The sequence below is a fragment of the Lemur catta genome, chromosome 2, assembly GCF_020740605.2.
Source record: "Lemur catta isolate mLemCat1 chromosome 2, mLemCat1.pri, whole genome shotgun sequence".
Lineage (NCBI taxonomy): Eukaryota > Metazoa > Chordata > Mammalia > Primates > Lemuridae > Lemur > Lemur catta.
This window is the reverse complement of record NC_059129.1, coordinates 129243657-129255941: the sequence shown is the minus strand read 5'-3', so window position 1 is coordinate 129255941 and position 12285 is coordinate 129243657. Positions and strand designations below refer to the sequence as shown.

The 12285-nt window shown below is 34.2% G+C and overlaps 1 protein-coding gene across 4 annotated transcripts in view; it reads right to left on the bottom strand.

Moving 5' to 3' along the window:
• UTRN (utrophin) overlaps nucleotides 1–12285 on the bottom strand; it is a 472601-nt gene that overhangs the window by 246633 nt on the left and 213683 nt on the right. For all 4 annotated transcript variants that reach the window (XM_045544518.1, XM_045544519.1, XM_045544517.1 and 1 more), the window contains 4 exons: nucleotides 10531–10745; nucleotides 8301–8418; nucleotides 5145–5350; nucleotides 3388–3542 (listed from right to left, as the gene is read on the bottom strand). In XM_045544518.1, coding sequence (XP_045400474.1) covers nucleotides 3388–3542; nucleotides 5145–5350; nucleotides 8301–8418; nucleotides 10531–10745 — 694 coding nt within the window. The remainder of the gene's footprint in view (nucleotides 1–3387; nucleotides 3543–5144; nucleotides 5351–8300; nucleotides 8419–10530; nucleotides 10746–12285) is intronic.

Here is a 12285-nt window from a genome sequence, read left to right as displayed (position 1 = left end):
GCTAAAATAACATGTCAGACTCAAATCAGGCATCCACATTTCAAAAGTTACTACAAGCACATTTCAACTATCACTGTCTCAATTGGCACTAAAAACATTGTTAATTGGCATTAAGAGATAGAAGGGAAAAAAGTCACAGGTGAAAAAAGTAGTGGTCAAGATACATAGATTAGTTAGAAACATTAGAGACAGGCCTGCCATTCTCAGGATCCAAACTTTTGGGAGTCAGTTGTGTTTCAGAATTAAGAATTTTTTGCACATTAGAAAACTAACATTATGAATGTATCCATATTACCCATTAACCCTGAGCAGGGTCTGAGAAACCAATCAAACACATTAATATTTCTGCAGCGAGGAGCAAGGCTATTCACACTAAGCAGGACAAATAAAGACTATAACAAATAGCCTCATGTCAATTCAAAGCTTTCTGTTATCAGAGCTTTTTTTTTTTTTGGATTTTGGCATTATAGATAAGGGATTGTGGGCCTATAACTGTGAATGACCAAATTACTTTGGCCAATTGCAATTCATACAAAACATTTCCTTTTAAAGCTCATATTAAACTTCGTGCATTATGCTGCAGTATTCAATGTATAAGCAAAACAACCCTTCACCCCTCCAGAATCTGGCTGACAATGATGTATATACAGAACAGGTAGTGAGATAAGGGGAGAGCCAGGGTGGAAGGCCTCTCAGCAGCCATTACCAGACTGGAAGGTGTTACATCATTCATAGAAGAGGCCACCATCCCTTTAATCTGATCTGCTTTCTAAACTCAACACAGCTAAGAACCAGTAAGCAGGATCACAAACAGATCCGAGAGGCAGGTACACAAAGCAGGCACCAGCAATAGCTGACATTATTATTCAAAGAAAAAAAGTGAAACTGTTTTTTAAAAAAGGTAAGAGCCTGATGGGGCAGTCCAAAAGGCTTGAATTCCAATTCCACCTCCACCATTATGAGCCATGTGATCTTGAGTAATTCCTTAACTTCTCTGTACTTCAGTTTATTCATTGACACAACGTTGATAAAACTGCTGCCTGTCTCCTAAGGTGACTGTGAAGATTACGTGAAATAATGCATGAGAAGAGCTTAGCACAGTGCCTGACAATGTGTATAGTGTATACAGTAAAATGTATACACTAAAAATAAAGCACAAAATCTCACAAAGCATAGCAGCCTGAATAAATTTACTACCAATTCTTCAGAACTCAGAGCATGGAGAGCATCACCATCATTTAGCATAGATAAATATTGTATCGTCTTGGCTGTGCTCCATGATGTTGAACTTGTCATTTAACCTCTCTGAGCCTGAGAACATTAGTTTAGACCCTGTATTCTCAACAGAGGTAATAAGTGGTTATTTGCAGAAGAAAGGGCATGGAAAAAGTTTACTCTTTTTATGAATAAAGAATAACCATACAGTCCAGAAACCGATACACAGTATACCACAGTATTAAAATTTCAGGGGGCAGGAGGTCTAAAAAGGCTCCTTAGGGAAGGAGCAACTGGTATTGACAAACCCCAGTTTAGATGAATTATAATGTCACTTACATCTCTTAAATTTCCTTAATTCTGTCTTTGCAACAATAATGCCAAGAATTCCCAAAAAAGTTAAATACAGGTTCACATACTTTGTTTAAGAAGGCAAGGATTTATATATTCCAGAAAGATATCCATTTAGAACAGTCAAAAATTGTAAATATCATTATGTTTGAAATAGAAAACTCTCTCAATATACAGAAATCCTAGCCGCCATTCATGAAGAGATCCTGTGAGCAAGTTTTGTTGTATTTTCCCTGCTTTATAGATAACAATGTATCTAAATCACATACAAACACTAATACAATTACTTATGTTCCCAAGAAATGCAGAAAGAAAGTAGAATAAGGACAACCACTTGTAACTACAAAAAATTTGGAATGCTGTGGTTGTCTTAGCTAAGATAAATGAAGGATCACCTTGGAATATAATTCATTTTTAATTGCCTCTTCCATCTAATCTAACTACTGCTGTAGGCTGTCTTAAAATATTTACAAAGTAAAAGCACAAAAAGAATTTGAGGTGCTAAATAAAGCAGGTCACACAATCCTAAGTGATCGATTTTTCTGGTATTGGGTTTATAAAAAAAAAAAAAAAGTCCTAACACTTACACATGTCATTTTGGAAACACAAATAGTTTAAGGACTGTCTCTCTTAAGGTTAAAGTTGTTTTTAATTCACCTTCTTCCTTGCCTTAATTATGGTATCCTTACTATATCCAAATATCCTGTCATAATAAAAGAGAAAAGTTGTAGGAAAATGCTCGAAAGATCAATCTTACAGCCATTCTGCTCTAACCACTTGTGAAGTTTTATATTTACTAGCTGAGTCTTACTCTCTCCAATATCCTAGGTACATCTAGCAACACATTCAAGTTCACATACTGCCCTCATAATTCTCTTCTTTGAGTTTTCAGAAATGCCTTAGAGGTTCTAACTAAAAATAAAATTCTGGAAAAACGTACAAAACTCCTACATGTCAAACTATTGTTAAATGCCTGGCCATACTTTATTATCAGAAATAAATAATCATGAAGTGCACTAATATTATCCATTTTATTCACAGCAAAATAAATGTGTTTTGATATCAAATCAGCTTTGAGACAGTTGCATTTTAATAGCTAAAGATGTGTGTAATTTCACTTAGACACAGGCATTCCCAATACTATGCATAAAGTAAACACTTTTTTTACTAATGATGAATACAAATACACAATCTTAAAGAGATGCTAACCACTGTTTACAGTTCCTCAAATTCTAGGTGTTCAAGTGACAGAAAAATCTCTTGTAAACTCACATGCTATTTTAGGCTGTTCCAAATATACTGATTAGACAGAGTAATGGGAAGAAAAGATTACAAATTAGTTGAAACCCTAAATACACATAGATTATTTCAGGGGTATAGTGTTGGATGCATGAGTGCCTGGTCCTCAACTTGGAATGCTCCAGCCAAATATTAATAGCACACTAATATAATTATAGTTAGGGAGAATAGTACCCTGATGCATCTTTAAATACCTTTGCTCCTTACCATCAGAGCACTACAAAATGTATTTTAGATAGTACCAAGAGGCATAAGAAAATTAGAACACATAAAATGATCATTGGCAAGGTTTAGGCTTATTCAGGGGAAAACTCCATTGTAGAAATTCAAGTAGATGTAATATAAATATATATTCCGCACTAAGTATGATAATACTAACTCAGCACATCACAGTATAAAAACAGAAAATAATAAACTGTACTTACAGTGGTCATCTATTTGGCATGTTCCCATAAGAAAGCCACAGCAATCAAATTCTCAACCTGACAAATGCACATTTACCTGCCAAGGCCTTAGAGTTACCTTTGTTTTAGATTGATCCATGATGTTTTTAAGTACTCAGTGGTTTCCTTCACATTCCTTGTGTCATCATTGCCATATTCCTCCAGCAGTTTCTGCAGGACATTATCAAATGCCATGACAATACCATCACCAGGACCCAGTTCTTGAAGCAATATCTAAGGTGTAAATTAAAGTGTATTTGTTAGAGTTGGTCATTCAGTAACTAATTTTACCAAAACAAAGGTACTTCCAGGAGGTTTCAACATGTTTTAGACACACATATCACAGTAAGAAAATTAAGCAGGGGACAAACTCTTACACATAAGCTTAAACCAAAATAATTCTAGAAGTGAGAATGAAGATCTCTAAGAAAGTGATCAGATATATAGATGATATTAAAAAATTATCTTTTTCTCTTTGAGATATTTTACTTCCTCCAAACATTTGTCTTTTTCATTCCTTCTGCAGTACATCTGATCCTTATAGGAACACACATCATACAGGAATGAACGCTAAGAGAATTCCTCTGTAAGTACTTGGAGAAACGCCAAGGACCAGTAATGTGAAAGTCTTCTGCCTCTTGCCCCTGGATCACTGTGGATGTTACAGAGTTAAATGCTTGAATGGATCAAGCAGCCAAGCAAGGTTTACTGAGAGTTTGCTTGAATAGACAAACTGATGCTGAATTTGTCCACAGGCATTGGTTCCTTGACACATTTTTTCAATCTCTGAGAGTTTCTGGACCCAGATAATCCCCATGAAATCTAAAGGACAACAGAATGTTTCTATAATGTTTTTTGTAACAACTGGAAAAAAATATTCACCCTAAGGTTTCAGAAGACAAGAACTACACTGTTGATTAGAAAAGGATATTCTGAATATGATGACAAAACACTGGTATCACTTTTAATTATATTCCTTTAGTTAAGTGTCTGGGGGCTTTGTTACTTCTTTTGAGTCATTTGGTGATAACAACCAGTGGGTATCATAAACACAGAGAATGATCCAGCAACTAGTATGCATCGCCACTTGCTTTTTAAACTGTAACCACAGAAAGTCTATGTTTGTGGAGAATAAAAACATATTTCATGTTTTAGATTTTGTCTCCTACATATTCTCTATTGTTTCTTCACAAATATACACTTTCATCTTGGGCTATTTGAAGGGTAAATAAACGTTACACCAAAATATAACTTCACAACCACAACCTCCAATTCAAGAATATTTTTATGATTGTAGAGAGAATCTAAAATAGCACTTTATAAATACCATAGGTGTTCAATAGTGCCAACTCTATGACCAAACTGATCATAAAAAAGGTACTAGTTATTATGATATTGATAAAACTGTTTGGTTATAAACATATTAAAAGAAACTAAATTTACTTATTACCTGATTTATTCTGTACAGCAGACCTCAAATGAAAATCTCAGGAAATTTTATAAATAAAAATAACCTTCAGGGTAATCATGGAAAGGGGCAAAAGAGGGTTCTTGGAATCCTAAGAATGTTCTCTTTCTAGAGGTTGCTTCATGGGTGTGTTCCATTTGCAAAGCATCAGTGATCTACAAATCTAGCAGACATGCACATTCCTACTTGTTATGCCTCCAGAAAGTTTTCAAAAAACCTTCCTGATCAAATTCTTCATATAAATTTCAATATGTATTCTAAGAACTTGAGAAAACATCCTAACAGGGTCCTAAGAATTACACTTAACAACAGGAAAAAAAATATATCCAACAAAATGATATTTCCAAAAAGTATCTAATGACTCTTACTTGGTTATCAGAAATTTGTTTGGTAAGTGGATCCCTTCGGGCTTGCTGAAGAATATAGAGTCGAGCCTCGTATTTTCTCATAAGCTCTTCGGTCTCTTCCCTGTGGTCATCCCACTGAAGACTGTCGATGATCATGTCCTCTAGCTGCTGCTGTCTTAACTCCACACCATGCTGGGTGCTATCCCATTGGTTCTTGACTTTCTCCACTGGGGAAACATTACAGAAAATAAATCTCAAAAAGTAAGTCTCAGGAAAAAGAAAACAATACCTGACACCAAATTTACCATATGTATATAAACAGAAAAGAGATAAGAGGCAAGTTGATAAATACATTTTAAAGGAATTTTAATACACATCAGCCACACTATACAACTGATATATTTATGAAACCATTCTTGAGAAAAAAAGTCTTGGATTAAACTCTATTTTAAATGCCCTAAAACATCTCACAATAAAAAAAATCCACTATTACAAACTGATACAGAAAAAAAAAATGATAAAGAAAATAATTTTCTATTTAATTTTGTGCTTATGGAACTTGGTTTGATGAAGGTAGATCTTAACAGTGTGTTATGACAGAACTGTAACATAGAGACATGGCCACTTGCTACCCTCAAAGGAGATTGAGATTCTCTAAGCTAGTCTTGATTTTAAAAGAAAAAGAACTGTTTAAGAACACTTTTCACATGTGTTTTATTGTAGCACAAAACCTCTCTAAAAGCAAGTGTTTTTATATGTTCAAGTTCAAGGGAAACACTAAAAGTAAAGTAGATTGAAGATCTATGTACCCAGCAGCTCTTCATCATAACAATTCTGTATTGACTCTTCTCCTTCCTCTTTTTTATTGTGGTTTCTTTGCACTCCTATTTCTCTCACTCTCACTTTCTGTCTCTTGTCTCTGTATTTCCTCTCCTCTCCTATCCTTTCTCTAATTTCAACATGGAGTTAAGGAAAGAAAGATCTAAGGAAACTTAAACTTTTGATTAATTACTTCAGGGGCAGTTCATGATCTTGAACTAAAGTACTAGTAAACAATAACTGTGAATATCTGTCACAACCCATTAATAATAAATAGGTAGAGGTTAAAATCAAACTGCTAGAAGATGCTTTGGATGCCAGGCAGACTGAAGGGCTGAAGGGTAGCTAAGTACCAGGCTCGAAAAGAACTTAACTACAAGCTAACATTCTAGCTGGGTTATAATGGAACATTTTGGTAAAATTCTTGGGATAATATATGGTTATAGCAACCATAAAAGCTATCAACCTAAGGTTGTTCAGAAGGCTGTAAGTTTACTTAAGTGTCATAATTCTAAAAAAATTATTCAATGAGATTACCTATTATACGCTGGCTTTTTTAACAGTTTAAATGAATTGCTTAAGTTTTCAACTTACAGAGAGGACAAATCTATCATAATGTTCTACTTGTCAGTTAAAAAGTTACATAAAGTACTTATGACTAATTCTATTACTAATAGAATCCTTTAACATTGAACATATAAATCTAAAGACATCAAGCAAAGTAAATATCACAGGTTTATTATAAAAAATAAGCAAGTTATCTTATTCATTATAAGTGCTAAAAACAGGTTACTATTGTAGTACACTCCAGCTGAGAAGAGTTTTTCATGTAATGAGTAGTGATGAAGACTGTATAGCTTCTACACAAAAAAAAAAAATCAAGAGAAAACAAAGAAAGGGCATTAAATGCGAAAGGAAAGATATTCAGAAGAAGAAAAGTCTTGTAATTAAAAAAAAAACCTTAAAAGGAGTTTTGGACAAACATAGAGGTGATGGACAAACATCAGATGATAGAAAAAGCAAACAGGAGATGGCTTTGTCAGTAGTTTGGTATCACTAAAGTAGAGGTGCTGCCCTGCCATGTGAAGGGAAATGGGATTACTCCAGAGTTCCATAATAGGCACAAGCAATCGATCAATTAATAAAAAGAGGAAGAAAGAAGGAAAATGGCCTACTTAATAAAAAATAAGCCAATACTGCTAGACACTAAAAGTTCTTTGCTAACTCATATCCTATTGCAACCTTATTACTACCACATTTATTTTTAAATTAAAACACACTTTCTATAAGGGAAATAGTTGATCTTCTTCCTTTGAAAAAGATTAGACTTTATTATTCTAACTTATATTTTGCTACAAATATTTATTAAGTAGCTAATTTGTGTTGTACACAGTAAAAGTCCCAAGGGACAGGAAGATATGTATTCATAGTCTATGGAGGGGAGAGAGAATTAAAGTGGCTACACAGATCTACAATGAAGTAATGGGGGAAAAGGACACAGAAGAAACTAAATATAGAAAATACAGTTCCCCAGGCACTAGAAGAGAGTAGGAAAGACTTCACAAGGGGGTGACATTTTAGCTGCTGAGCAGAATTTTCACCTGAGGAGAAAAGGCCAAGAGGGAAAAAAATAACACGAATAAAGGTGAGGAGACTAGGAAATATCAGGATGTTTTAGAGAAAATATATATATATGTGTGTGTATATATATATATATGTATAGCACAGGATAGTTACAGATGCGGATGAGGGCTGAAGTGAGAGAAGGGACAATGAGAACAGATTGTGACTGTCCCTAGATGTCATTCTTGAGAATTTAAACTTTGTTTTGTATGCCACACAGATTTAACAGATATTTTTTAGCTAGAATGCAAACTCCAAACAGGGATCTTTATTTGCTATTGTTTTATAAGTTTATTTTTTTGTTTTATTTTGTTTCTAACTAAAGTATCCCCAAATTTGTGCCAGTCACATGAATTCTGAGGTGAGTTTGAAAACATGGAAGACCTGGGTTTAGTGAATAAACTATAATGGGAGAATGAGTTTGCATTCCTATGGGTTTCTCTAACTTTTGTTTTTCTGATTCTTTTAAAAGAAATCCTAACGTGAAAGAAGAAAACCCAATGTTAAGTAATTACCTAAAAGTAACAATGTTAATACTTTAAGGAATTCATAAGGAAATTGTGACAATGTTCACAAAAAATAAAAAATAAGGGAAAGCTAGATTTCTTCCTAAATAAAGAGTATCGAATATTAAACAATATTGTTTCCTAGTTGAGCAATCTTTGAAAATGTGTGTGGGGGGGGTACCATTTGCAGGAAAAGTGCATGGTACATAATTTTTTTAAAAAAACTTACATTTTTCTGTGATTGCTGTTCTCACATCTGAACTGGAAGCTTTATTTTTCAAATTCTGTGCCAACGTAAAAACATAATCCAGCTGAGGATGGCGCTGTTCTAAGTCAGCTTTTGTAATCTGTTAAATAGAAATGATTATTAAGGCCAATTAATAAGCTATACAATAAGAATACTACCTAAGCAAAGCAGGTTTGCTGACATCAAAATTGTTGTTATCATGGCTATTTCCTCCTCTACGGGATTATGAGTCATCAGCAACATGACAGAGGAAGAGTGCATGATTTGGAGTCAGAGGTCCCGGGTTCAAATACCAGTTCTTCCTCTAACCACCTGGGTCACCAGGCAAGGAGTTTTACCTTTCTGTGTTTTAGTTTTCACAAAAAGAAATAATAAAATACTGACAGCTCAGTTACAGCAAGTCTGAGAAAATTAAGAAAATCTCACTGAAAACTAAAAAATGCTCTGAAAACATTAGCAGTCATTGCTGCTGCTGAAGGCTTGCCTATCTGCTCTGCATCAGATATGAACACAAACTAATGTTATCTATAGGAATGAGGGTGACATTAAAAAAGTGCTGTTTGGAGTAACTGCAAATTAAATCATCTTAGACATGAAAAACTGCTGCTCTAGTTTGTGTCTCTCAGTACTGATACATATGGGAGAAACGGTAACAATACCAGGAAAATAGCATATTTTAAGTATAGAACTAATAGTCATAAAGAATAGAAACACAATTTACAATAAGTACAAATAGTGACAAAGGATTCTCTCCCAGCCCTTCCTCTTTATGAAGTCACAAATTTTGTAGAGTTTTTACTCCTGCAGTCTCAAACATTATTTCTAAATAGATTGCTCAGAACTTCAGATCCTGAATCCCAGAGTTCATTTCAATGAATGCTGATCACCTACTTCTACAGGCATGAGGACTCCTCAACACAACACATTCAAAACTAAATCATTCAAATCCTCATTCACACTCTGTTTCTTCTATTCCTATTTCTGCTAATTGCAAAAGCATCATCTTAGCCACTCAAGAAGAGCCCTTTTCCATGATTTAAGCATCTCTTGCCTCCAATCCATCCTAGTTGTCTTACTAAAGCAGAGCACTGTTATCATGAGTTCCCAGCCACAATTTTAAAAAGAAGAAGAAATGGAAAGAAAGGTGTTTGCCAATTGCTTACAGACTCAAAGTCCACAGGGCTTTCACAGGCTCCCTCACAAAGGGAACTTGAGCTGCCTTGCCTGCCTTGCTTTCCTCTGTATTTCTTTATTGCATGAATGTTGGCTCTAACATCCCTCATGCCTCCCCCTATTTCTTTATCCACTGTTCCCTATATCAGTAATGTCATCACTTTGTCTCCAGATGTCAAAGCTTCATAGTGCTTTCCATTGCTAAAGAAGTAATTCCTTCTGCAGTCTGCTCCCCACGTTGCTTGTACCTGCCCTACAGCATTTACTAGACTCTGCCTTGCCACAGCAACTTGTCTATTGATTTGCACTCAGTGCCTCTGCCCCAGCTTGGGCTTATCGGTCACTTGGGGATAAAAGCAGTATCTACCTCACAAGATTGTTAAAGAAGTGTATGAGATAATGCATATAAATACTTTTAAAAAAATGCACAGCACACATTAAGCACTTAGGAAAAGTTAGCAAAAGCTGTTGTTATTATTTTATCATACATTCCCAATTTATACCTAGTATTAATATACTCTTTTCAGTATATAGCCAAGAACCTAGGATGCACTAAATATGGAAAAAGAACTTTAGAAATTGTCATTAGATGATATATGAATGATAATGTGCACATTCATTATATTCAGTAATATTCATTGTAGTCGGGGGATGCTCACTTCTAAAGTTGGAAATTAAACAATCTCATTATGAAATATAAGTTGAAAAGGTGCTTTAGGAAAACATCCTACATCACATTATAGGCATTAAATGTAAGGCAAGCTTACATTCACATTAACATGCCTGGCTGTATGCTATCAATTTTAGATCTTAAAAATACACTGAGACTTCAGTTTGCGTCAGTAAACCTGATCTTATCATAACAGTATATATGTGAGAAAAGCTTACTCTGTGGAGTTAGCCCAGGATGGCTGACAGCAAAGAATTTTTTTATACCTCATTCTCTCATAGTTTGGGATAAACAAAGGGGATTCAACTCGATCTTGTCTACCTTTGGGTTGTGGTGTTTCCATGCTAAGCCTTTGCACTATGCACCTACTTTCATTCGGGAAACGGTCTTATTGATCTCTTCTACATCCCCGACAGTGACAATGTTGGACTTCAGCATTTGGTCGATCAATACCAGCCAGTCGGCTAGTTCTGTTATAGTTTTATCAAGATCAGCAGGAACTGAAATTTCTGAAGTACGAGGAGACGGAACAGGAATATCTGAAGCAGATGATACTAGCACCACCTTTTGGACAGCAGGATGAGCTGAAATTAAAAAAAGAAAAAAAAAACAGCAAAATAGAAACAAATCAACAGGACATTTTCATTATGGTGGTGTAATGGTGACAGGCGTTATGTGTACTTAAGTACAATTCAGTTTAAGTAAAAGAAACTCTAGGAAGTTTTCATTTGTTCGTACTGAAATGGATGTGGAATTGCCTGTAATATCTATATGTCTCTGGTGGCTATTAAGCCAACTAAACAGAGTCTCACAACATTCTGGGACAGCAGTAACTTAGATGTAAACAACACTGATACTGAGAAAAATGAAAATAAAAAATATACCAACCATGAGAAAATTAGGATTTTTATTTTATTTTGTCAAGATGTTTTTGCCTTAATTATAAAGCAAATTTATTCATACTTTTTATTCTTTTTCATTTAACTTTATAACACGAGCATATTTCATTTTTAATACACATCATTGTGATCACCTATGTAATAACTTACACATTATACACTAACTTTTATTTAATCCTTTTCCTTCAGCTGGGTATTTGGATTGCTCCTGAAATCTTATTTTCAAAAAGAACTTGCAAGAAATATCTTTTTGTGTTGAGTATTTTGCACACTTCTGATCAACACCTTAGCATAGATTTCCCAAAGTAGAATTACTGAGTCAGGAAATTTGAACAAAGGTATGTATTTAATACTCATTGTCAAACTGCTTTCCTTAAAAGCTGGAAATTTAGATTTCCAATGGCAGCATGTGGAAATGATGAACATTCTACATCCAAATCAACAATATTCTATCTCAATGGATAAATACACATCTTTCACCATTGTTTTTATTTTATGTTTTTTTATTACTGGTAAGAGTAAATATTTTTCATGCCTATTAACCAAGTATGGTATAATTTATAACTGTCTGTTTTTTCATCCACTTCCTTATCAATCTAGATGAATTCTTTATGTAGAAAGGACAAGCCCTTTTCATATTGTTGAAAACAATGCTTTTATCTGGGGATTCTGTAAATGTGTGTGTTATTTTTTTCGTTTAACACATAGATGTTAACAAACTTGAGGTGATAAATACATGAATCTTTCTTGGGCTATTGTTTTCCTAGGACTTTTAAAATTATAAATTCTAGTGTTCTCCAAAGATTTGATATATGTATTCTTTCCCTCTGGTTTTGTTTATTTTGTTTTGCTTTTTGTTTTCTGTTTTTCAATGAGGGGAGATTAATTGTTTTTCTTTGGTTTCGATACAATAGGTGGTTGAATTAATGATTAAATCCATCTGGAACCTACTTTAGCATAGGATATATTAAATGAGGCTTAAATAATTTTCTAAAAGATATAGCCAATCTTTAAATTGAGTACAATTCCAATCAAAATCCCAATGGTTTGAGTGGGATTTAACAAAATCATTGATTCAAATTTCTGGTTGTAAAATTAATATAGAAGAGAAAAGGGCCAAAAACAGTCAAAATCTTATTTTATTTTCAGCAGAGGGATATGCCCTGCCAGATATTTAGTTATATTATTTAGCTATTTTAATAGTGATGATAAACTCAGTACCTTA